Source organism: Elgaria multicarinata, chromosome 2 (genome assembly GCF_023053635.1).
Source record: "Elgaria multicarinata webbii isolate HBS135686 ecotype San Diego chromosome 2, rElgMul1.1.pri, whole genome shotgun sequence".
Classification (NCBI taxonomy): domain Eukaryota; kingdom Metazoa; phylum Chordata; class Lepidosauria; order Squamata; family Anguidae; genus Elgaria; species Elgaria multicarinata.
This window is the reverse complement of record NC_086172.1, coordinates 5,492,919-5,518,707: the sequence shown is the minus strand read 5'-3', so window position 1 is coordinate 5,518,707 and position 25,789 is coordinate 5,492,919. Positions and strand designations below refer to the sequence as shown.

The 25,789-nt window shown below is 43.5% G+C and overlaps 1 protein-coding gene across 1 annotated transcript in view; it reads right to left on the bottom strand.

Moving 5' to 3' along the window:
• TRAM2 (translocation associated membrane protein 2) overlaps nucleotides 1–23,886 on the bottom strand; it is a 45,856-nt gene extending 21,970 nt beyond the window's left edge. Inside the window, exons 1-3 of the mRNA XM_063115960.1 lie at nucleotides 23,755–23,886; nucleotides 5,505–5,568; nucleotides 1,894–2,003 (exon numbers count right to left, since the gene is read on the bottom strand). Coding sequence (XP_062972030.1) covers nucleotides 1,894–2,003; nucleotides 5,505–5,568; nucleotides 23,755–23,874 — 294 coding nt within the window. The 5' untranslated portion in view covers nucleotides 23,875–23,886. The remainder of the gene's footprint in view (nucleotides 1–1,893; nucleotides 2,004–5,504; nucleotides 5,569–23,754) is intronic.
• Between the last annotated feature and the right edge of the window lie 1,903 nt (nucleotides 23,887–25,789).

Below are 25,789 nucleotides of genomic sequence, written 5' to 3'. Positions count from 1 at the left end.
CTGCTGTGGCACCCCGGCTGTGGAATGAGCTCCCTAAGGAGGTTAGCTTGGCACCTACATTATATGCTTTTAGATGCCAGGTGAAGACCTTTTCATTCTCCCAACATTTTAACAATCTATACATTTTAAATAACATGGTTTTAAATTTGTAATTTTGCATTGCTGCTGTTTTTATCTGGTTGAGCTTTTATATTGTATTTTATATTATGGTTTTATACTGTTGTTTTATACTTTGAATGGTTTTAATTTTTGTGAACTGCCCAGAGAGCTCTGGCTATTGGGTGGTATAGAAATGTAATAAATAAATAAATAAATAAATAAAAGGACTGGCGTGATGTGGTCTCATCGGCCAGTCCCTGTTAGTAACCGTGCTGCCCTGTTTTGTACCAGTTGAAGTTTCCGGACTGATTTATTTATTTATTTATTGCACTTATATCCCGCTCCCATAGCCAGGGCTCTCTGGGCAGTTTACAGAAATTCTAAAATTAAGATTAAAACAAGTATACAAAATTTAAAATTCTAAAACACAGAACATATACACATAAAGCATTAAAAACCGTTAAAAAAACTAAAACTTGTGGGTAATGAAGATGTGCCGCCATATGCCTGGGCAAAGAGGAAAGTCTTAACCTGGCACCGGAAAGATAGCAGGGTTGGCGCCAGGCGAGCCTCGTCAGGGAGATCATTCCATAGTCTGGGAAAAGGCCCTGTCCCTCATTGCCACACTCTGAGCCTCGGTAGCCCCATGTTTAACGCATTGCAGTAATCCAAACGAGAGGTTATCAGAGCATGGATAACTGTAGGTAGGCTATCTCTGTCCAGATAAGGGCGTAGTTGGTAAAAGGTGCTCTTTGCCACTGAGTTCAGCTGTGCCTCAAGTGACAGTTCTGGATCCAAGAGCACCCCCAAACTACAGACCCGATCCTTTAGGGAGAGTGCAACCCCATCCAGGACAGGGCAAACATCACCTCGCCGGACAGAAGAACCACCCGCTAACAGTACTTCCGTCTTGTCTGGATTGAGTCTCAGTTTGTTAGCCCTCATCCAGTCCATTATCGTGCCCAGGCACTGGTTCAGAACAGCCACTGCTTCACCTGGGCAGAGCTTGTTTTGATGTTCCATCATGCCAGCCCTAGAAAGATCATATCAGGTGATTTGGGGATACACCAAACAAGGCCTCCTGCATTTTAGTTTAGCTTAGCAGCCATTATTTGTGGTTGTCACTGGCCCCTCTCCTCCCATGCTAAACGAAAGGGTCCACGTCTTATGCTTACAGAGTTTTGGGGAGCCTGAAACAAAGACATTCTATTTCTCCAAGACTTGGTGGCAGCAATTCCCGCTCCTCTGGTCTTTCACTCGGAAAAAGGTGGAAGGACCTAGAGACCAGGATTCTCTCTCACCTGTAGCTGACTCTGCAGTAAAGTGCTGGTGCAGCAGCCCCTGCCTCCCTCTGCAGCAGTGCACAGTGGTCTTTGCCTCTTTCCCCCAAGCGAGTTACCCTTGCCACCAGCCCAGGGGCAGGAAGGAAAGATCAGCTGACACCACCAGCAGCCAAACATCCATCAAGGAAGGTTTAAAAACCAAGCCAGCCTCAGGAACAAGTAGAGGAAGCTATGAGAGGGGAATTGATTTTGCCCCAAGCAAGAGAGAAAGGAAAAGAGAGTGAGGGAGGAAAGGAAAAGGAGAATTAAAGCAGCCTGTAGATTGGGAGGGGAAGAGTATATTGGTCAAGACAGGACAAATGCACACCTTTCAATTCCATACTCAAATAGAAGTTGAATGTGAAGTAAAGCCTAACTACTTTTTTAACAACTGCATTAAGCTTCTACAAGTGGGACTGAGAGCACTTTCCTGACCTCATGGTGGCAATGTAACAAGAAAAGCAAGACTTACATCCAAGGCATACTCCTGCACCACAGCATGCAGAATTATTGCTATGAAGATGTAGAAGAGGATTGTGACCAAATCCTTCAGCCCATAGTGATAAAGAACAATTTCACCATCTAAAGAAAAGAAATGGGATCAGGGAAGAAGATACTAACATCAAAAAGATAAGCTGAGAAGCCATTTAGGACCAAGCTTTTCAAGGCACCAGTTAAGAGCTAGGACTGGCACATCAATAAATTCACTTTACATTGGCAACAGGCAGAAAACAGATCACAGCGAGCATTAAAGTACTGAATTTAGCCAGAGTGCAGGGCATGTATGGCCAGGATGAATGCACAGACGTTTACATCTTGCTCCCACCCTTTGCCAGCAAAGGTATTCAACTGAAGGACTGTTTACAGAATCTGTTATTCTGGGATAAGATTCTGAGGCAGCCCCACCATGCACCATGCCACCATTTGGATAATGAGGCAACCCATGCAGCAACCTATTTGCATAATGGGTAATTATGCAAATAGAAAACTGATCTTGGCAGTTTTATTCTCAATTATTTTTACTAATTATTCCTACAGTGGAATTTGCTTTATTTACAGTGGCTACCCACTGGGTTGACATTTTCACTGAGCTGTCCACCACAACCCCAAGTTCTCTTTCTTGGTCCGTCACCGCTAGCTCAGATCCAATCAGGTTATACTTGGGATTTATTAAGTGACGCAAGTTGGGATTTTTTGCCCCAACATGCATCCCTTTATACTTGCTTACATTCAACCGCATTGGCCATTCTAAGCATGGTGACCCACAGGAGATCACAGCCCTGCCCCTGATGTGTGCTACCTAGCACCTAGAACAGGAGAACACCAAATGTTTCCCTCCCACAGGAGTTGATGGCGGTTGTGTGGCTGGGGCATCTCCACAACAGGGCAGCTTGAAACCTCTGCCTCTTCCTAGCTAATGAAGGCTCTGGCTTGTTGAAAACAGTCAGTCCCCCGACCTTACAGGTTGTTGCTTCCATTTTTACTTGGAATGGAAGTAAGATTGGAACTGGCTGTCTAATCTAATTGGAGGAAATGTTGGCTTTCGATGTTGGCTTACAAGATGAGAAAGCCAGGCCCACCTCCCTGCTCGGCCACAAACTGTGTGAGCAGGCCATGGTATCTCAGCCAGAATTGCCACCTCTTACCCTGGACACTGAACACGGAAAGCCCTTGAAAGCCCCAAGTGAAGCACGTGAAAAGACAAACATGGCTTTTCCGGCCCCTTTCTTCCTTACTCCTGAGATCTGTATCGCCTCGAGCAAAGCAGCTCTACAGACTGCCTTACAGCAGGCGATGGGACCTCAGAAGAACTCCCTATACTCCAACTTTAATTGGAGATTTAAAGGATAGTGTCTGATGAGGCAATACTACTCTCAGCCAGAATATCCGAGAGACGGCCTCCACCCGTATGTATGAACCTGCTATGTTCTACACCTGAGACCTTGTTATGTGTCACACCTCCTAGAATCATAGAATCATAGAATAGTAGAGTTGGAAGGGGCCTATAAGGCCATCGAGTCTAACACCCCCTGCTCAATGCAGGAATCCACCCTAAAGCATACTTGACAGATGGTTGTCCAGCTGCCTCTTGAAGGCCTCGAGTGTGGGAGAGCCCACAACCTCCCTAGATAACTGGTTCAATTGTCATACTGCTTTAACAGTCAGAAAGTTTTTCCTGATGTCCAGCCGGAATCTGGCTTCCTTTAACTTGAGCCCGTTCTTCCGTGTCCTGCACTCTGGGAGGATCGAGAAGAGATCCTGGCCCTCCTCTGTGTGACAACCTTTTAAGTATTTGAAGAGTGCTATCATGTCTCCCCTCAATCTTCTCTTCTTCAGGTGAGGTTAGTGGGCCTCCAAGACAGGGACTTTTCTCTAGCAGCACCTGGTGATGGAACTCCCTTCCCAAGGAGGTTAAGAAGATGGTCTTCTCTATAGTCTTTTAGAGGCTGGTAAAAAACCATACTGTTCTGCCAAGCTTTTATTGACTAAGGCAGCTCTTTCATTTTAAAAGGTCCCATTTTCTTGTATGTTATTAGTTTTGTTTGAAATTGTTGTATGCTATAGTGTTTATGGTTTTACTGTAAATCGCCTTGAGCCACATTTACAAATCACAATTACTGTGAATGAGCCAGGGATTTGGTGCATACTGGTCAATTGCTACTGCTCAGGAAGCAGGAGGAGCTAAACAAACTGTGGTATTTTTCTGACTTATTGTGACACATGAATTCCAATATCAAATGGAAGGGTGATTAGAAATACTGTAAATAAATAAATAAATACATATTTCATACAAATGCAAAGCTTAGTCCCTGTTTTTCTTTTGAAATCAGCTTGAAAAGGATCTGACTGATAACCAAGTAGTGTTGTGAAGAGAGGGTGTTTACTCCTTTCTTCAATCATTTCCAGATTCCAAACCTGAATGTTAAACTCCACAATGAGAAAAGATGTTAGTAAGGGGAGACCAACCTAGTTTGAAAAAATCATGGGCTGAAACAGCCTTCCCCAATGTTTTGGCTTTCAACTCCTTTGCTGGGGGTGATAGGAGTGGTAGGCGAAAACATCTGGAGGGACCCAGATTAGGGAAGGCTTGACTAAAGAAAGGGTTAGTTTCATCCGTACACACATACCACTTCTTTGCTGTCAATTATACCCACCCATAGCTGCTCTGGACTCTAATATGTGCATACTATGTGCCTCTGAACAAAAGATAAAACCAGGTACACTGGTTGTTCTAAGAGTCTTAGAAAAAGGTTGGCAAAACATTGAATTCATAAACACATTTAAATGCTAAACACCTGACCTGCTGCAGAGGTGACGAAATCTGGGACTGGAGAGTAAATGGGGCCATAAACTGAGCTCCTTTTCTGTTTTAATTCATTCCCTAGTTGAAGGACCTTTAACAGTTGTCTGAATTAAATATTTCAGAGTGGCTATTTGGCAAGGTGGAGATAAAGTCAATCAAATTTAATCCAACAACAAACCATGGGCTAAAACTCTGGGTTGTTCAACCCAAAACAATCCAGAGTGCCAGGTTTAGACATTACAACAATCCAGGAATACTGGGCTGTTTAGGAAAGTTGAAGTGGGCAAGTGGACAGGAACCAGCCCTCTCACTCACTCCCATGCACTCACAAACATGTGCTCATGTGAACCAGGTTAATGGGGGTGAATAACACAATAATCAACAGGAAGCTTGATTGTTGTAGCAGTTACACAAACCTAGTTAAATGAAAAATCCATAAGTCTTAGCTTGTAGGTTACCAAGCAGAAGTTTATAATACAGGGACATCATGACAACCCAAAGGTTTTCTAAACCCTGGGTCGTTGTGGGCAAGGGGGCATGCTAGTACATGCTGGTCACTCCCACTTAGAACAGCTAAACCACCCGGGGATATTCTGTTGTTTAGCACTGTGTGTGAACCAGGTATTCTGGCTTGTCAAGGAAGAGACAACCCAGAGTTGAAATCCAGAGTTCCTAGTTTGCACACCTCAGTGATCAACCCAGGGATGGAGCGGCGAGAGGGACCAGATGCTGTTACCTCCAGACTTAGTGTCCAACTAAGATAAGCAGAGGCCTCTTACCTGCTATAGGCACACTAACATTATACTGAGGTAAGATAAACAAGAAGGCAGTCTTTGCTGTAACCTGTAAAGACAAAATCAAAAATTGTTATGTTAGTTTGCTTGGAAAACTGCAAAATGAAACACTTTCGTTATCAACATTTATTTTATTTGCCCCACCATCACAATGGCCATGGCTAGACCAGGCCTATATCCTGGGATTGTTCCGGGATCTTCCTTGTGCATCCAAATAACACACACGCAGGGACGACCCCTCCATTTGCCTGGGATAATCCTTAGGTCTAGCTAAGGTCAGAGATAGGAGATCTAGCTTACCACTCAAACATCCTTGCAGGCAAACACCTGCTTGGTTAGTCTTGAAAACCTTCATAAAAGAACTATTCCAAAAATCAAGTAGTTTAAGTTAAATTAACTTTCCTATTCCTCCTCATATCAGTTTAAGCTGGAGGTTCTCGTGCAAAGAGACCATCCAATTCTATTTGTCATGTTTTGTAGGATGTTGTTCATCCTGTTATTCAGGAGTTGAGTGTAGTATGTATAGTGCTAGTCCTTCTGTTTTCCCAGTCCTGATACCCAAGCTCTTTCTAACTGTAGATACCAGGTATTGAAGTGGGACCACCAGTGAGCCATGGCTGTACCCTCAATGTTAATCAACGCAACTACACATCACTTTTGCAGTAAATAATGCAGTGAGCACTAATTCATTCAGAATGATACTGCATTCATCCAGCAGAATTTTGCTGAAATGAACTGTAAGATATCAAAATGGAGGCAAAAACACAATATGACTCTTTGGTTTACATAGGGTTTTATAGTATTATTCACTGAAAGAATTAATAGAGACACACACACACAATATAGATCTGATTTCACTCCCCCAACCCTGAGTTGATATATAATAAATTTGAGATGCTGTGATCCACACAACTCCAGGAAGAACACACATATGTGCTCCACAGCATTTTACCTTGCTTTGTAAAAACTTGATTAAACTATGTGAATCACAATTTATTACCATGTAAAAAGTTTATATTGCTATTTCAAGTGGTAATCCAAAGGGCCAGGAATAAACGTCATTCTTCACAAGACAACTTAAAACACACACACACACAAAACTTAATGTTGGATCATATTCTAATCATACTGTCTCGTCACAGAAGAGTTTGATAAGGTTTTGTACACAGCGTGAAACCTTTTAAAAGCAATTTCAAAGCAGCCCCCACCCACTAAAGAACATTGTATTCAGATTAGCTACATGCCCTGTTCTTGCAAAAAATCAAATCAGAACAATAAACCAACATACAGAATCACTCAGACCCTGTTCAGACAACACACTTAGCCATGGTGGTTCAGCATTTTGAGCTAAACATTATGGCTTAGCGTGTCATGAGAACCATGACTTAGCGTGTCGTGTGAACCACTCCTAACCACGGTGGCTACATAACCACATTTTAAATGCCCTCACTAACCATTTGCTGCAAAAGGGTTAGTGGACTAACCATGGCTTAGCATGTTGTCTAAAAAGGCCCTCAGTCTTCTTAGTAAGGACTGAGCTCATAAATGCACCACAACTCATTTGGAGATCAGTCCACTTCCTCTGGCAAGAGCAACGTGAAGTCAGAAATCAACGCCACCTCTCCCCATTGTCTGGCAGGGCCTCATTCTGACTTTGGTCTGTACCCCAGCACTTACCTACTTGACTTCTGATGCCTGGTAAAAAGAATTTTATTGGAGATGGAGCACTGCACTACAGAAAAGTCCTGTTTCCCAGGTCACCCCTGTCAGACTTCAGCAGGTTGAGAAATCCAGAGAAGGGCTGCACCAGATGATCCCAAGGCATAGGCAGGTTCATAAGGGAGCAGGTGGTCCCAAGCCATATAGGACTTTATGGGCTAAAACCAGTCTCTTGAATTACATTTGGAAATGCAGAGGAAGCCAATGGAGCTGTTTCAAAACTGGTGAGATGTGAATCACATAAGCCAACCCTGTCAGCCACCTAACCGCTGTTCTTTGAACCAACTGGACTTCAAGGGCAGTTCCATGTACATCTGGAAGTAATTGCATCTGGATAACCAAGGCCAGGCTACCTCTGTCCAGTTGGTGCACCTAAAGCATCTGATGCAACTTGGTTGAATGCTAGCTTCTTGGTCAGATGATTACCTTACCAACAGAACTTCCACCTTGTCTGTACTGAGGCCTTAGCTAGACCTAAGGTTTATCCCTGGATCGTCCCGGGGTCATCCCTGTTCATGTAAATGACACAGGGGATCCCAGGAGCAGGCAGGGACGACCCCGGGACAATCCCGGGATAAACCTTAGGTCTAGCTAAGGCTTGAGTTTTATTACTGATGGGTGAAGGGAATTGGCACCAGTAAGGAGGTGGAAGAAAGAGAGATGAGCCCTGGTGCTGTGTGTAAATAAACAATGCACGTTTTATTTTTGTAACGATGTGAAAAATCGTTTCTTCACATCATTACAAAAATAAAGCGTTCATTGTTTATTTACACACAGCACCAGGGCTCATCTCTCTTTCTTCCACCTGAGTTTTATTACCCCTCAGACAATGCATCACTTACATATTAAGACAGTTGAGCACGCTCTTGCAAGCATGCATTTCCCCTTTGCTTTTGGAGGAAACCCCAAAGTACCATGCTGAGCAGGATCAAGATTTTTACCCATATCTCCTCTTAGGTAGCAATAGCCTGCAACAACCCAGCCCTGAAAAAAACATCAGCACGTCCTGGACAAACCGCTGATTTCAAACCTTTTGTCTAAGAGATTATATTTCGCAACAAAAAGGATGGTAGCATCTAATAATCTTGATGGGATTAGAGGGTCTCTTGGCCCAGTATTCTCTAAGCAGCTGTAAAGAGGACTGGCAGGGGGAAATAAAATACACCCTCCCCTTCTCTCATATCTTGAGATCATAGAATCATAGAATAGCAGAGTTGGAAGGGGCCTACAAGGCCATCGAGTCCAACCCCCTGCTCAATGCAGGAATCCACCCTAAAGCATCCCTGACAGATGGTTGTCCAGCTGCCACTTGAATGACTGTAGTGTGGGACAGCCCACAACCTCCCTAGGTAACTTCAGCTCTGAACTACAGGTGTGCCATTTTATCCATCCATTTGGCCGTGCACCCCAAATTTATCTTCATTTTCTTTTGCTCATTTAGATTATGTATACATAGCAAAGGTCTGCTTATCAGTGGTATGGAGGAAAACTGTTGTGGTTCCAAAGCCCCTATTCTAAAGCAGAAGTAATCTCCTGGCAAACTGTGCAATGCATGTAGGGAGAAAGGATTAGGGAATATGGCAGATGGAATATGCTGGTGTGAAGCTTTGTCCCAACTATAAATAGCCTACACCAAGTAGTTTTCCTGAGGCTATGGGCAATATATAGCTCTGTGTGTGTGTGTGTGTGTGTGTGTGTGTGTGTGTGTGTGTGTGTGTATGCAAGTAATCTCCCTCTCCCCTGATGGCTGATATAATCCATTCCTGGGGTGAAAGTCTTCCTACCCCAAGTCCGTTAAGTAAGAGTGTGTTTCTCTGCTCTTCTTTCCCCACAAACCAGGCTTAAGCAGTTGTGTTGAAGTAGAACCATGGGAGCAAATAATCACAGTTTCCAAGCTAGATCTGCTGTGCTTGTAAGAGTGGCAACATAGGCAAAATTCAGCAGATAATGGTTGTCTGGTCTTAAGAGTACAGTGATAGAGGAAGGACTGACCTACAAAATATCTGCCTGTTGTGCAGCTGTTAGAGGTAAAAGAGTCCTGTCAGACTATATCAAGAGTATCAGCCTCAATCCCAGCTAAGCAACAGGCAGGAACAGAGGACAATTCCACAAAGATTAATGGGTCTCTGAGGATAAAAATCAAAAGGGAGGCAGATGGCAATAGAAGAGTGTGTTAAAATGAACAGGGCAGCAAGGACATAAAGAGGAGAAATTAGTCAAGCAGAGCCAAGATAAATAAGACGTTTGTAACTAGGAAGCATCAAGAGGAAAAAATGAAGGCAAGTATTAGCTTTCGGTTCCTCACTGTACACCCATTAAGTCAAGTATGCACTCCGTTGTTCCTCTGTCCATAAAACTTTCATTCATTTTTTAAAAAAAGATACACACAGAATGTTCTCTGGCTGGAGAGCTAGCTCCAAAATGCTAAAACGGAATGAAGTATAGCCATTAATCTAGTACCAGAGATGGAAGTCAGAAAAACAATGATTGAAGCACAGGAACCATTTAGAATTAAGAACAGGGGCTGCACTTTTAATCAAAGTCCATTTACAAAACTGAGGAAGTGTTTGTCCTCATGCTGTATACTTCACAATGAAGAGCATCCCAAACGGGAGCAGCTGGAACTGGGGCTGATGCAAAAGATATAGATATATAGGTACAGTAGATTTATATGAGACGCACATTGGGGCATGCGCGCGAATGACACAGGCAAGCACAAAACAGTTCAGGGGTTTGAAGCCAGTAGCAGGAATGAAAGGAAGCAAATAGCCACTGAACTTGCAACAGCTTTGCTTGGATCACATCCACTTTCTGGAAACCTTATATCTTTTATACCTGGCATAAAGCCAACAACGATAGTTGCATGTGTCAATCAACTGAAAGGCAATTGGGTTTTGTTTCATCCAAGCCTACCAGCATTTTCAAGCAGACGTCCTATAAAATAGTATGCAAGTGAATTTCCCCACATTTTCATCTCAAGTGTATACTGCATATAAGTGTATACTGCATATCTTGTCACAGAGAACAATAGATATACTTGCATGCTATCTCTTCTGCATACTTGTTCCGCTTGTACTAACTCGCAGGCCATATGAAGTGATAGCTTTTTCTCTCAATAGTGTTCAGAGAGACAAGTAAAGAAACACTAATGGAAAGAATGAACCTGTTTGCATGTAATGAGAAGCAACCATGGGTGAATTTCCCCATAGGGCTTTTCATTGCGATGGCCACCATTTTGAATATTTCCGGCATGCCATAGGTGGGCTGTTAGGGTGGCTGACAAGCCACCTGAAACACTAAAACAGCCCACGGGTTCTGGGTGGCTCATTAACTACAGCAACAAGCCAACCACGTGGGTTCGTACAACATAGCAAGCCATGTGCCAGCGAGGGTAATTAAGCAAACCTTACCGCCATGCAACCAGCGCACGCAGCAGAGATAAGCCACTATGGTTTATTTCCCTCGCCGTGATGATGCGAACTGGATCAATGTGTTCATGTATTGCTATCCGGACTTTATTCCCCCTCCCCCAATTATTTCTAAAAACTGTAATAGGAGTCTATGTACAGCATTGGATCACTACAAATGCAAGAGTAAGAGACATTTCTGCCTCCAGGGGACAAAAGAGACGGGAAAAGGAGTGAGTGCCTTCTTTGTTTGTGGGCTTCCCCTCTTTGACATTTGAAATAAGGAGATTACTGAGCTGCTTGCTCAAAGGAGTCAAGACAGCACAAAGAGCAGGTCTAAGGGTTTTCAAGTCAGAAGATACCGGATTGAGGAGCTTGTCTCAATCAGGGCAAACCTCCAGTTTTTAGAAGCCCGTGAAAGACATAAAAATAAAGAATCAGAACAAGCAGAAACGGCTGATAGTGACAGCTCAGAAAATGAGACAGGTTGGATGTTTTATGCAGAAAAAAAATAGTATTGAGTCTTGGTTGGGGTAGGTCCCTTTTTTCTCAGCTCTTTGAAAATGGGTGCTTACTATGTCTGCTTGACTAAGTTCAAATACATAATAACTTCCATTGCTTACTATAATATTGAGGGTTTCTTCTCTTTCCAACAAACTTTTTCCTTGCTTCTTATAAACTACTGTATTTCTTCAATTCTAAGACACACGTCCCCCCCACCACCATATAAACATCTCTAAAAATGGGGTGCGTCTTACAATCGCGGGTCGTTTATTATTTCTTAGAATCAAAGCTTTTTTTCTGTTGGTGGTGCTGAAATTAGTGTGCGTCTTACAATCGATGGCATGTTAGAATCGAAGAAATACGGTAGCAAAAACAAAGGGATACATGATTCAGCATCTTGTAACTCCATTTCTATTGTGTCAATAACAGAAATTAAGAACATTTAAAAGTAAATTTGATGAGTAAATTTGAAATTATTGCCTAAATAAACTATGCTTTTAAATTTAATATACCAAACATGATACTGTTATGAGAAAACAAAGTTATGCATAATACATTTTATATTCCTAAAGTAACGAAGTATCTTTAGGCCAGTAACAGATGGTAAAAAAAGAGTAAGTGTTAATTAATTTGCTATTCCCCACTACCACCAAATTTGTTATTTCCCCCCCCCCCGGAAAAAAGGGGGGGAACCTTTCTTCCATGACTTCAAATTTGCTGAAAAATTTAAATCTCTACCAGCAACACCACATAATAATGGAAATCTCCGTGGCTTGCACTGTGAATTCAGCATTTAACATGACTGTAATGGGCACAGCAATCCTACAATCCTGTTATATTGGGAGCTATTACACCAGGGTTTATGTCAGTGTAATTTACAGGTACACATCAGTGTCCTCATAGATAAGAGAGAACAGTATATTATGCATTCTAACATTCATAAAATCGAAAATGTTTCACCAATCTTGCTGAAATTTACATGTGCTAGAACGAAATGTTGGTTTTACATTCCCTGAAAATTTCAAGAAGTTTGGTGAAAGACTGAAGGAAGGAGGGCAGTTTAAAGTACAAAAGAAAAAAAAACCTCTCTGAATCAAAATGGTTCTGATAATATAGGGTGGCAATTTTTTCTCCATGAAATTTGAACTATTGAGCTCCTTTCCCATCAATCCAGTGGTGGGGTCTTCTTCCTCATTCGTTCTAGTTGGTGGAATGGCTTTTCTTTTTAAAAAAAACTCCCTTCGGTTCATATTCATCCCATTAGAATGAATACAAAGACCGGCTTCACCCATAGCGCGACACATGCTCAGTAGCATCGCTCTCCCCTCCCTCCTGCTTCAGATAGATGTATGCTGAAACTAACATGGCCGCCTGGCTCCTCTAGCACAGTCATTTCCTTAGTGGAATCATCATTCCTTCTGATGGTTGGGTTTTGCTTTAACCACTAAGCAGCCTGGTTTCTGACCCTGCCACAAGAAAGCTATGGGATTGAATGGGACTGAAACTTTAGTTCATAAGCAGCCCTGGCTGAGAAACAGACTCAGCCTGGTTCTTGCCTCCCTTTTGAGGGAAGAAGAGTTCTCTGTTCTCTTTTGGAACATGTTTTCCTTTGGCTTTTTGAGAGTATTTTGGGCTCTCTTTTTCCAAGGCCAGATTGCTTTTTTGCTCACTGGTGAACTCAGCAGAGATCTCTTTCAGCCTTCCTCTGGATCCATGATCACCTGGTCTTCAGATCTCTCCTTGGAAGAGGGAGCTGTGCATTCCTTTTAACTCCCCCTTTTTTCTAAGAGTTTGGTCAATACTGCTATAAAGTTGAAAGCTTCAAACACTTCATTTAATTAGTTTGGGCCAGTGTAAGTTTGTAAGTACAATTCTGAAACCTTTCAAAGTGCTTCTGGGCCTAAAGCATTGGTTTTGGCCTAGTCTCACTGTTTTTCTCATAAGCTTTAGAAACTGTTAAACTGTAGTGTATTTTGCAAAGTGTATGCATGTATTTTCTTTCTAATCATTGCAGTCTAGACTGGCTCTTGATGTGTTTTTGGAGGCAGGCAAAACATTTAAATGTATTTATGTTTTTAACTTTTGTATATTTCTGTTTATAGGCTTTATCTGTATATGTTTTCATTTTGTAATACTGCCTTGAGGCCCAGCATTGGGCAAAAGGCAGGATACAAATATCATTAAACAAAAAACCTACGGTTTACAAAACAAAGTTAAGGCTCTATCGTTTTCAACAAAGCACCAAAAAGCAGGGAAATTGGGAGTTAGGGCTCACCAGCCTTAACGCCACATCCTCCCTAAGGAGGCAGAAAGTGCCAGTGAAATTCTCATTCTCCCAAAGCAGATAAACCGTGAGGACAGGATGGAGAATAGGATATGCAGAGGTGACCGTGGGGTTGTGGAAAACTGATGACGAACAACTTAGGGCCACCTACTTCTCTTTTTTTTTGTTTAGAGCAGCCCTTCCCCAACCTGGTGCCCTCCAAAGGTGTTGGACTACAACTTTCCCAACCTGGTGCCAGAAAAAGTACAATGTAGGCGCCAGGCTAACTTCTCTATAGAGCTCATTCCACAGCCAGAGTGCCACAGCAGAAAAGGCCATCCTCCTAGTCACCACCAGCCTCACTTCAGCAGGGGGCTCACGAAGAAGGACCTCTGAGGATGATCTTAGGGTCCGGGCAATATATATGGGGGGAGGTAATCCTTCAATAAACAAATAGCTTGCTTCATAGGTGGTTTTCCAACACCAATCACCTCTCTCCTCTGCGTTATAACCCCAACCTTTTGTATGCCCATCAGCAAAACAAGAAGTACTAATAAGCGATTAGGCAAGAAAATTGAAGTACATAAAATAAAAACAGCTTTCTAAAATACGATGCTCTGATTCAGGTAAGTGGAAACCAATATTCTTGTGTTACAGAATCATATCATCTCAATTCATATCATACCGAACAAAATCTATATGATACGAATTGATGAATGTAAGTCAGATCAGATTCTTCCATATAAAGGGAAATATAAAATAGCATCACACCCCTGTTGGGGAAATTGATCTACAAACTGTTTTTGAAAACCTCCCTAACAATGAACTTTTACATAAAGCTTCAACAGAGATGGCAGTTTCCTTTACCTTTGGCAGTTTTTATAAAATTCACATAATTATATAATGTTACCACATGATGACAAATATACTCCTCACAAAAGCACCACTTACATTTAAAGGGAAGGCTGTGATTACAAGAAAATTTGTAAAATCTACACTCAGCAACAAAGGATAGAATAGTTTGAAAAGCACCATCTATCCAGTTTTGTGTCGGGTTAACCTAATTGGAGATACATTGTGGACTTGAATGAGATAATACTCTGGGCAGTATCTAGCACTGGCCAGGTGCCAGCAGGACCGACTGCGACCAGACTGCTACAGGAAGCTACTAGATCCTAAAGCAACTGGAAATGAGCTGAAATGCGTGTTTCCAGATGGGCAGGTCAATGGAGCTTGCAGAAGGGACCTTTGCTGACCATTCCCATTTCAAAAGCAAGGGATTCAGCTCTGTGATTGTTTGAAGAAGCACTAGCTTCTTATTGCATCAGCGGTTGGTCCTGCAGATGCAATAGAATGGCAATACTCCCCCTGTTTTGTAGTCCCTGGGCAGTAAGCTAGTTTTAGTGATGTATGTTTTTAAAGAAGAATACTGTACGCCAGCCATCAGTCAAACAGCATGTTAAGTTAATAAATAAATTTTAACTTGGTGTTTTAAATTTGTAATTTTGCATTGCTGCTGTTTTTATCTGGTTGAGCTTTTATATTGTATTTTATATTATGGTTTTATACTGTTGTTTTATACTTTGAATGTTTTTAATTTTTGTGAACCGCCCAGAGAGCTCCGGCTATGGGGCGGTATAGAAATGTAATAAATAAATAAATAGAAAAATACTGACATGCCTCACTATCCTACCAATTTCCAGAGGATATATTCAGAACTTCAAGGTCTGGGAACGGGACAGTATTTGGATATACTAAAAATATCCTACTGTAAAAATCTCTGGAAGCAGGACAGTGCGTACATGCATGAAGCATACAATGAGCTCACAGGTCTTTGGAATATCCTTCTGAAAATGATATAATGTTATAAATTGTGTAATTTAGATTTAGGCCTTAGCTAGACCTAAGGATTATCCCAGGGAAATGGAGGGGTCGTCCCTGCCTGCTCCCGGGATTCTCTGTGTGTCATTTGGATGCACAGGGATGATCCTGGGATATAGGCCTGGTCTAGCCATGGCCATAGAAGCATCCACAAATTGTTTGTCTTTTATGAATTTAATTATATACTAACTCATCCAAATTGAGATCTCTTCCCAGAGCGCCACCACAAATCTAACCACTCTTCATGAAAACATCTATGAATGTATTCTGTTATGCTTGAAAACTACACTGTGAGAGTTTGAACATTGACTTGGGGAACTATCCTGAACACACCACAACAGCATTAATCATTTATCAATAGTCACTGTATCTGCAATCCTATGGTATATACACTAACCTAGGAATAAGTCCCATTGAGTACAATGGTATTTCTAAGACAGACATATATATGACTGAGTTGAACATTCTTATTTATACATTTGCACTCTACATAAATGTGATAGAACTATTGCTCTTTGAATTTCAAGGCCAATTTAAAGGGGGAGGGGAATCTCTCAATGTGCTTTGGAAATAGAAGCTCATTTGTCAGCTTCCCGTATTCAGCATTGTTAATAGTCCTGCTTTGGGAGAACATGAGTTGCGACAATACCAGTAAGGAAATATTGATTTCCAATGCTGGCAGTCAGAGAATTAAAATCAATGACTCAACAGATAGGAAATACAAACACCCACCCTGTAACTCCCTAAATAGAAACTAGCCCGCATATACTATACATTTTAAGAAATACTGTTGGAAACCCGGGAAAAGGAAGAAAAAACAAAATGTGTTAAAGCTGCAATTGTATACACACTTATTTCTCAGTAGACCTGTATGGGATTGCATGCAAAGCAAGAATATTTGCACTGCTGTAAAAGGAAACAATTACTGTAGCTATTTCCAAATATAGTACTGGGATGCTTCTAGGATGGGGCATAACCTGTCAGATGTTGGATATAGCATAAGAGTGAAGAAGGTATCGTATTTAAGTTAGATATATAAACTGCCATGGGCTTACTTTCAACAGAGCTGCCCCCTAGACAGTGGCTGGGTTCACATGTAACGCTAAGTCATGATGGATTGCTAACCACTATGAATCGTAGATTATGTAGTGGGAATCAATGACAGCACCAAAAATTACTGAAGAAGAACAGTTTTCACAAGTGTAATGATCAAGTCAATCTGTGTCAATATTTTTTTAAAAAATTATAAATTGTTTTTATTATTGCTGGTATCTAACACCTCACAGATTAAATAAAGTACATAGAATGGAATACATATGTTGGAATTGTGGGATGCACTCAGCCGATTATATGCATATGTAGAGCATGTGCCCAAAAGTTCAAGGTTTTTGGAAACAAGTTAAGAAGGAAGTAATTAGGATAACAGGATATAATTTAAGATTGCAGCTTAAAATGAACAAATTAGAAGGAAGGGGACAATGACTTTACATTAAAGTTACAAGTGTTTATTTATGAAAATAAGTTCTTTCTCCCTAATGGTTAAATTGTTTGTGCATAATTTTTTACTTCCAAAACTAAAACCACCCTAATGGTTAAATTGTTTGTGTATCATTTTTTACTTCCAAAACTAAAACCACATCTGTTTCCATCTATAAAAGACATGAAAAAAGAGACCTACAGCTGTATCCAGCCATCTGTGAAATACTGATACTCTGAAATGTCTTAAAGGAGAACATCCCACTCCACAATCTGTGGTATAGGGCAGAAAGATTTTGTGGAAAGTATTCACTAATGAATTTTTTTCTATTGCTATATTTTTCTGTGGAAAAATTTCCTGTTGTAATAATGCATTGTTTCATAAAATGAATTAGTATTATAATGCATTGATACCAGTCAAACTGGGCATTTTAAAGTTGTGATTAAGCTCTTTCAGGTAACACTTCTGAGGAAGCAGGGTAGTATATAAACTACATTTAGGCTGCAATGCTAGACATACTAGGAATAAGCCCAGTTGAACTCATGCATGGGGTGGTGCTCTTAAACATTAGAACAGTTTTAGCTCACTCAAAAAAATGTAGCAGATTGTATTTACTTATTTTATTATATTTATATACCACCCCATAGCCAAAGCTCTCTGGGCGGTTTACAAAATGTAGACCATTTTTTCCTTAAAATTTAAACATGTTTTTGAGTTGTCAAATCTTAAAATGTTTACAACTATTCCAATAAAAGTGAAGTCCTCAGGGGGGAATTTTCATAGGTTTCACCCTGATCCCTGTGGCTATCCAGGACGTTACCCAGAGCATAGATACCTGATCACAATTTTTCAGCAAGGGGTGCAAGTGGCAAGCCAACCAAAGCTGGTAAAAGCACTTCAAGCTACAGAAGATACTTGGGCATCTACCTCTAATGCTGAATCTGAAAACACCCTAAACCACGGACATAATCCTAAAGGGAGAGCCGTGCCATTCCCCACCTTTAGGTCTAACCTGGATTTTTACAAAAGTGCAATGCAGTTTCACATGATTTAGTAAACATGATTTATCTTTTATTCAGCTTTTAAATGAAAGTACTTTACAAACGGTGTGTTTGCTCTTACAATAATCCTTGCAAGGCTGGGCACTTTTAATCCATATGTAGATTAATACCTGATGGTATTAGGCAACTACCGCCCAGTAGCAAACACCCCTTTTTTAGGGAAGGTACTTGAGAGGGTTGTGACTGGAGCTGCCCCTTTCCAGCATGTAACTCCTCTGCTGAGGGAACTGCACTGGCTCCCTATTCGCTACCGGGCCAGGGTTAAGGTTCTTGTACTTGTGTACAAAGTCCTAAACAACTTGGAACCAGGATACCTGAGAGAGCGCCTTCTCCCTTACCAACCGGCCCGGTCACTGAGGTCATCCGAGGGCCTGCTCCTGGTGGCTCCACATAGACCCATCCTCTGACTGGAGTCCACCAGGGGAAGAGCCTTCAGCGTGGTGGCGCCCCTCCTGTGGAATTCCCTGCCTCTGGAGGTCAGGCAGGCGCCAACCTTGTACTCCTTTCGGAGCCTCCTGAAAACATCTTTATTCCAAGAAGCCTTTCCTTAATATGCAGCCTTGAATCTCTGTTTTTGCTTCTTTTAAATTTTGTTTTAACTGGTTTATTCTGTTTTTATTTTCATTTTATCTTGTACACCGTTCTGAAATTTTTCAATGGGGAGCGGTATATAAACATTCTAAATAAATAAATAAATAAATGTGAGCTACATTAATGTAATATAAATATATAAATATAGAGAATTCCAATGCAGAAAATCTTGAATCTAGATCCAATTCTAACTTTTTTGCTATCTCTGCCTCTGCTGTTTGTGTTCAAACCTTAGACTGGCAGGATACCATTTTATGGGGGGTGGGAGGGTGGAACATGTTTGCTACTCACCAAGCACTAATGACTGGTGTGTGTTTTTAAGGGGGGAGGGCCAAGTATTTACCTTGAGGTAACTCACATGACTAATCAACCAGCTCACAGATAATCTCCATCTTAAAATAATCAAGTTTCATCTAAGTACTACTCTGAAAATAAAGGTCAACTTCAGACATCTTGTGCTTTTGTCATTGTTCATTTATCTCAAAGAAACTCAGAATCCCCCCCCCCCACACACACACAACACACACACACTTTAATACAGACAAACTCTAAACTAACAAGAGTCACAAGCAGTCCAGCTCGTAGGAAACCAGGCTGAGAGAGATAGAGATACAGATACAGCATATATTTGCATGTGGTTTCAGAATTTATACCGCTGCCAGCTGGGGTTTCTGACTAATTAAACTGCCCCCCCTCATTCTCTCCCCTTCAAGCTATTAATGTTTCCGCGTATGGAAACGACTTGTTAATTCAAGTGAATGGAAATGAGGAGGGTGAGAAATGTGTTTGTTGAAAAGCAGTTGAAATTCCCCTTTTCCCACTTTGCTAGCACAAAGCTCCTATCCCAACCTCCCCTCCCCACCTCAGTTTGCTTTGAAACGTGGCACTGAGCTGTAAGGGAGAAGGTGGTGTGTGTGTGTGTGTGTGTGTGTGTATGTGTGTGTGTGTTTAACCCTCAAATTCTCAATCACACACTCAATTGAACCACAAGCCACAGACGCGCGCGCGCACTCACACACACAGACACAGCAAGGCTGTTGGCACAGCCAGCCAGACTCCACGTCAGGAAAGTTTGAAGGACCAAGTTGTTTCGCAAGCGCCGCCATCCTCCCTTGCCTAGAAAGGGGGGGGGAGGAGGAGAAAGCTAAAAAGGCGGTGGCGGAGGAGGAGCTCCACATTCCTGACATTTCTGTGCAAAATGCCAGGACTTCAGAAGCAAAAATGCCTAGAGCAATATGGAGAAAGAGCTTGGAGGGGACCCCAACAAGGGAGGGGCAGTGGAGAGAAAACCTCCATTCACAAGTGCCCAAATCTTGTTCCAAGGGTGCAATTTGGGCCAGCCTAAAGTTCAGCAAGAAGCCCTCCGGCTGCATGCCACAAAAAGGCATGCCTGCACAGGATTCAGACTGAGGGTATGCCTGTCTAGGCAGTGGCAAAACGTTCGCCAGAGTCCACTGGGCAGGAGATGGGAAGCAAAAAGAAACAAAGACAGAAGGAACTGCAGGGCTGGCTTGTTGGGCATCCTTACATAGAGAGCAGGCTGAAAAAAGTGAGGGGTATCAGAGTAAAACCAGCAAGCCAGCCTGTCTTTAAGGCCAGAATTAAATCATCTACAGTGAAGACAGACAATACCCAAGGGGTGGGGGGGAAGGAGCAAAAGATGCAGTGAAAATGGGGAAGGAGGAGGGAAAGGGACACCTGTTCACATATATATGCAAAGGCCAAATTAAGGCCATAGCTAGACCTAAGGTTTATCCCTGGATCGTCCAGGGGTCAAACCTGTTCATCTAGGTGTCACACAGGGGATCCAGCGCTCAGGCAGGGGCGAACCCTGGATGATCCCAGGATAAACCTTAGGTCTAGCTGTGGCCTAAGTCCCACCTTATTCTTTTCCTAAAAATACATCTTAGGTGAGGTTTAATCTCTGGAAATAGCATTTCCCCCAGTGTTGCTTCAGACAGGGTACTGAGCTGTTTCCCTGCAATAACATTTGTATGATTAAAACCAGTTGGTTCCCTGCTAACACAGTTCACAGAGAAAAATAAAATCTAATGAAAGGTTGAACTTAGCTAAACGTGTACAGACACTTTTAAAAGTTATTTGATTAAATTTAACAGAGCTTTTTTTCCTGAACAATAGCTAAACTTTGACTGGGTTACTTTTATCTATAGGTATCTCTCAATCCCTTCATGATTTGTTGACAGGATGTATGTTACTGGCATATAATTGCACTTTAGCTTGCACATGTGTTGACAAAGGTGTACTGTTACTTTTTTGTATTTATATTTCATTTTGGTACAATATGCAACTTTTTTTTAAATTATACTTGACACTTTTTGATATTAAAAATAAAACATTAGAGTACACTGTTATAGAAGATAGCCTAACTCTTAAAAAAGCTTTATGGACATAAATAAACTCCTAACTTTGAATTACAGTACAAAAGGTTGTTACTTGTGGAATCTGCATGTCAACAGCTTTCCAATGAAATATGTTTCATGTGAACCAGTCAGTGGGAAGGCAGTCAAAAACGGATGGCCAACTAACTCCCAACTTTGTTTCCCACAGTTGCTTTTCTGCCTGGGGTGGGGTGGGTTGGGTTGGGGGAAAGAAATATAGGATTTTATGGTTCAGGGATTATTATTATTTTACTGCAATTCTACCAGACTCATGAGTGATAGGGATCAATATAGTACAATCAACACCATGTCTGCATACCCATCACAGCGGTGCTCTACAGGAAAAATAAATGGCCCTTTCCTAGGGTACCTGACACACTCTGGTTCCAGGCTGCAACAATAAACCAAGTTAACAGAAAGCCACCATTCAGATTACCTGTTCCCATAACAGAAGCAAGTAAATGTTTAGGATAACTAAATAGTGCTGGTACCCACAACAACTGGACCACCACCTATGTCACAATGACCGTCCCCAAGAACCCAGCCAAGAAGCAGTGTGATACTTTATTGATAAGTGATCATGCAAATACAGCTCTGGTATACAGCATGCTACCCACTGACCTGTAAAACAGCCCTATGCAGACATCCAAGAGACCACCATCAAGCAACAAGAATTGAGCTGGTTTTCTTCCTGCTTATCTGAAGAACTGACAGGCTGTCTTGCTGTCGGCGTACTGATCAACACCATAAGAGACAGGGCCAGCTGAAGGCCCAAACGATTATGATCCCTTCTTCCTAACCCAATCATGTATTTTTCTTTTACTCATCATTACTTGCTGCACACGAAATGTTTTTAACATCTCTTTGATTGCACAATGAAGATTGGTTATTAAATGTGTGGTAAAAGCCAAAAGAGAGGCTTTTTTCTGTGCATAGTTGTCCACTCTAACCCATGGCAGGAACTGAGTGACATAATCAGTTTAACTAATCTAGAAGAAGCATCATGCCTCAGAGCATAAACCATCCAATACTACCTTGGATATGACCAAATATAAACAGATAATTCTTCACTTCTCATTTCCAATTCAACCCTGAGAGCCACCCAAGAGTGGTTTTCCAGCTTTTTAGCTTCAGGATCCATTTTAATAGTCACAGTTTGGCACCAGGTTATCTGAAGGACCATCTTCACCTAGATCAACCTACCCATCACCCTGCTCACATGCAACCTACAAGATCAATTGGATTGTTGGCTTCATTACTTATCTTCTCACAGAGATACTTCTAAAAAGTTTCTGAGGATCCCCAGAGTTCCTTGAAACATACATTTGGAAGTGTGAGAGCGAGATAATATTCTACACAACAACAAAAAACTACGTAAGTGAATGAAGTCATCCACAATGATGCGACATTGTGAATATTGTTGGCACTTCCGTAACTTCAACAGGGCTATTTTATATTATGGTGAGAAAATTCTAAATTATGATAACACCAAGAACAGAGGTCATAAATACAAGTGCCAGGCAGCTTCCTATCTGATAGCAACACACATCAGCGTTAGCAGTGATGCCTTGTGACCTTCCAGATGTCTGTTGGACTGCAACTCCCATGATCCCTCCCCATTGGCTATGTTGGCTAGGGATAATAGGCACTGGGGGCCAGACCTATCTTTAAAAGCCACAGATTAGTAAAGGGAGCAGAATAGTGAAGGTTCTGGGACTCTGAAGGAGGGGAGGGGGGTGCTTTGGCCTCATGTGCTTGTGGGTCCTCCTCACCCCACCTCTGCCTTTACTTTGGGCGATGTGGTGACCGGGAGTGCGCCTGCTGTGCCACTCCGAGGGGCAGCAAGTGGGGGCAGTGGCTCCTCCTTGCCAGTGAGCAGGCAATGGAACTAGCAGCCAGGAGCAGCTGTTGCCTTCCGTCTTGTTGCCTTCAGCCTTTGGCCTGTGCAGTAGGGAGGCTTGGGCCTGCTGCACCCACTCTTGGCCGTTGCACCACCCAGGGAGAGAGCAGAGGCTCTCAGCAGCCATCTGAGATGCTTGCTTATTTGAGTGGGTGATGGAGCAGCAGCGAGGACCAGCCACCACTACAGGGAGACGTGGCGGAGGTGGTGGCTTCAAGGAGCTGGGGCCCAATCCTCTGCAGGGCTCAGAGAATGAGCGGAAGCAAAAGCTGCCCACTTGATGCTCACCTGCACACCCGTGCAGCAGCCACCTCCATGTGCCTGCCCATTCCCTCCCCTGGCACCAGTGCTGGGCCCAGTCCACACCGCCACCCAGAGGGCAGCCAAGCGGGAGTTCTTCGCACCGCCACTCACACGCCTGCCTTGGGCAGGAGGAGGTGGCAGGGTCGCCGAGGTTGCCACAAGTGGCAGCAGCGGGCCCTTCCGCAGAGAGTGGCGCCTCTTCCTCCTCAGTGGCGGGCAGGCAGGATTTGGCCTCCCGAGGAGCTGAGCCTTGGCAGCTGCCCAAGAGTGCTGACCTCTGACGCAGGCCCTGAAGCAGGACAGGACAGAGATGCAAGACTAGGGAGGAAGTTCGGAGGATCGATTGGGGGGGGGAGGGAGAGAGAGAGAGGGCGCGGGGGGGGGATCCATGGACTGAAGGGGGGGCTTTGCGGGAAGAGGGAGCAGCGGTGCCCAACTGCAGTGGAAGGGCGTGAAGGTCCAAACTGAGGGGGACGCGCGGGGGAGGGGGGGCTTGGCTCTCTGGACTGGTGGCCCCCGTGAAGCGGAGCGTGGCAGTCAGAGGAGCGCGCGGCCGAGGGAGGCGGGGAGGGACGGACGGCGCTGTCCCAGAGCGGAAAGGCAGCGAGGAGGAACGCGCTCGGCGCCCTCCGCCCGGGACCTGGAGGGACCCGCCGGGCAGCAGCCTCTGCCTTGGCAGGGCGGCGCCCCCCCCCCCGCCGCCCCCCGGAGACGACGACGGGCTGCTCACCTCGAACATGAGCGAGATGAGCACGCAGAGGACCAGGCAGAAGCCGATGTCGGCGTGGTTGTGGATGAGGAACTCCTGGCTGAAGAGCGGGTGGCTCTTGGCGCGCCTGCGGAACGCCATGGCCGGCAGGGACCCGAGCGCGCCGCCCGGCCCCGCCGCCCTCTGCCTCCGCCCCGCGCCGCCAACTTCTCCCCGGCCCCCGGGCAACTTCGCGAGCGACACGGCGGCCAGAGCCCGGCCCCCTTGCGCAGGCGCGGCTGCCGCTGGGGAGGGCCGGGCTGCCTCCCCCGCCCAGGCTGGCTTAACCCTGCCTCTGCCTGCCCGGGACAGACGGGGCACGAGCCGGCCGGCCGGGGAGCGCGCGGCGGGGCGCGCCGGCTGCCCAAGGCCCCCGCGCCGCCCCCGCCGCCCCCGCAGCTGCAGCCCAGGCTGGCCGGCCTCGTGGCAGCCTTCCTTCGAGCCCGCTCACCGGTCCAGAAGCGAACGAGCCCGCTTCGGGCCACGCTCAACCTCAAAAGCCCCCCGGAGTCAGGCCCCGACAACGGCCGCGACTGGAGAGCTCCCTGCACGCGCCGTCCATGGCCCGGAGTAGCAGCGGCTCCTCTTCCCAGGCGTCTGCGGGCCGGCGGGGAAGGTCCCGCTTCGCAAATGAGCGATGCGTGCGCGCAGGCAGCGCGATCCGATCACGCGTACTCTGGAGGAGATCCCCACTAGTTCTGTGGGATTTACCTCCTGCTAACTGTGCGCAGGGCTGCATCTTTAATGGGTGCATCTTATTTCACACGTTATAGGTGTAACTATACATACTCTCCTCCCCCCCCAACCCCCACTTAAGAATTTTTTAAAAATGATTCATAGGCTGTTGCTGCCACAAAAATATCTGCCTAATTTACTTTTTAGAAACTAGTTTCTGGTGGCACAAGCTTACACAGAAAAATGTCTCAGACAAAATGTGCTTTTAAAAGGCTTTTAACAGAGTGCATAATGGGATTACATTATTATTATTATTATTATTATTATTATTATTATTAATATAGCACCATCAATGTACATGGTGTAATGTACAATGTACATTACACAGAACAAAGTTCTTAAACGTCTAAACAGAATGTAGTGTGGCATTTCTTCTTCTAGTGATATATTTATATAGTCCCCCTGTCTTTCACTCATACACACTGGCCTACTTGATATCTGCTTGCTTCGATAAGAGGACCAGAAAGAAGATGTTATACATCACTGCTTCTGAGAGGTTTTGGAATCGTTGATACCATCTGCCCAGAATACTGGCACCAGGAACATCTGGTGGACTGGGAAAAGGTCTGAAAAAGTTCTGTTCCAAGACCTCCCCTATACTGCTGCCATCACCTTTGAGAAGAGCAGCAACATGACTCAATTAACAACATCCTCTGTTTCATTTATTGCATTTCTATTCCACCCTTCCTCCATAGGTAGGTTTTAGGGTTCTTATCCCCTTTTTGGCCTCTGAACAAACCTGTGAGGTGGGTTAGGCTATAGTGACTGGCCCAGCATCATCCAGAAAGCATAATTGCTATAAACTGCCCTGAAAACAGATGTTAAAGAGCAGCAAAGCATTATTTTAATTAATAAATAAAATTCCAATGCAATGTGTAACTGTACCCTTGGCCTACAATCCTAGACAGACAGTTGTGCTTTTAACCTATTGATAGTGATGATCTTAAGGTTACTTAACTCTCCCAAGAGTCAGGTTATAACAATAACTCCACATGATTCTCTCACATGTTTCTACAGTTCTGTTACCTTCATAATTGCTGAGGTTTTTTTCTTATTGAAACAAACTCATGATTTTAGCACGTCTTACAGTGTAACATTAGGAATTTGCTAAATTTCAAGATGGCATAATTTAGTTAGGCCATAGTCACAATGTGGCAGAGTGATTCTAAAAAGGTTTACTCTGATTTAAGTCCAATTCTGTCCGGTAGGGCTAATTCATATGCAGACTGTAAACTGGTTCACATTAACTTCCAAGTAAGTATTCTTACAATTAGGTTATAAA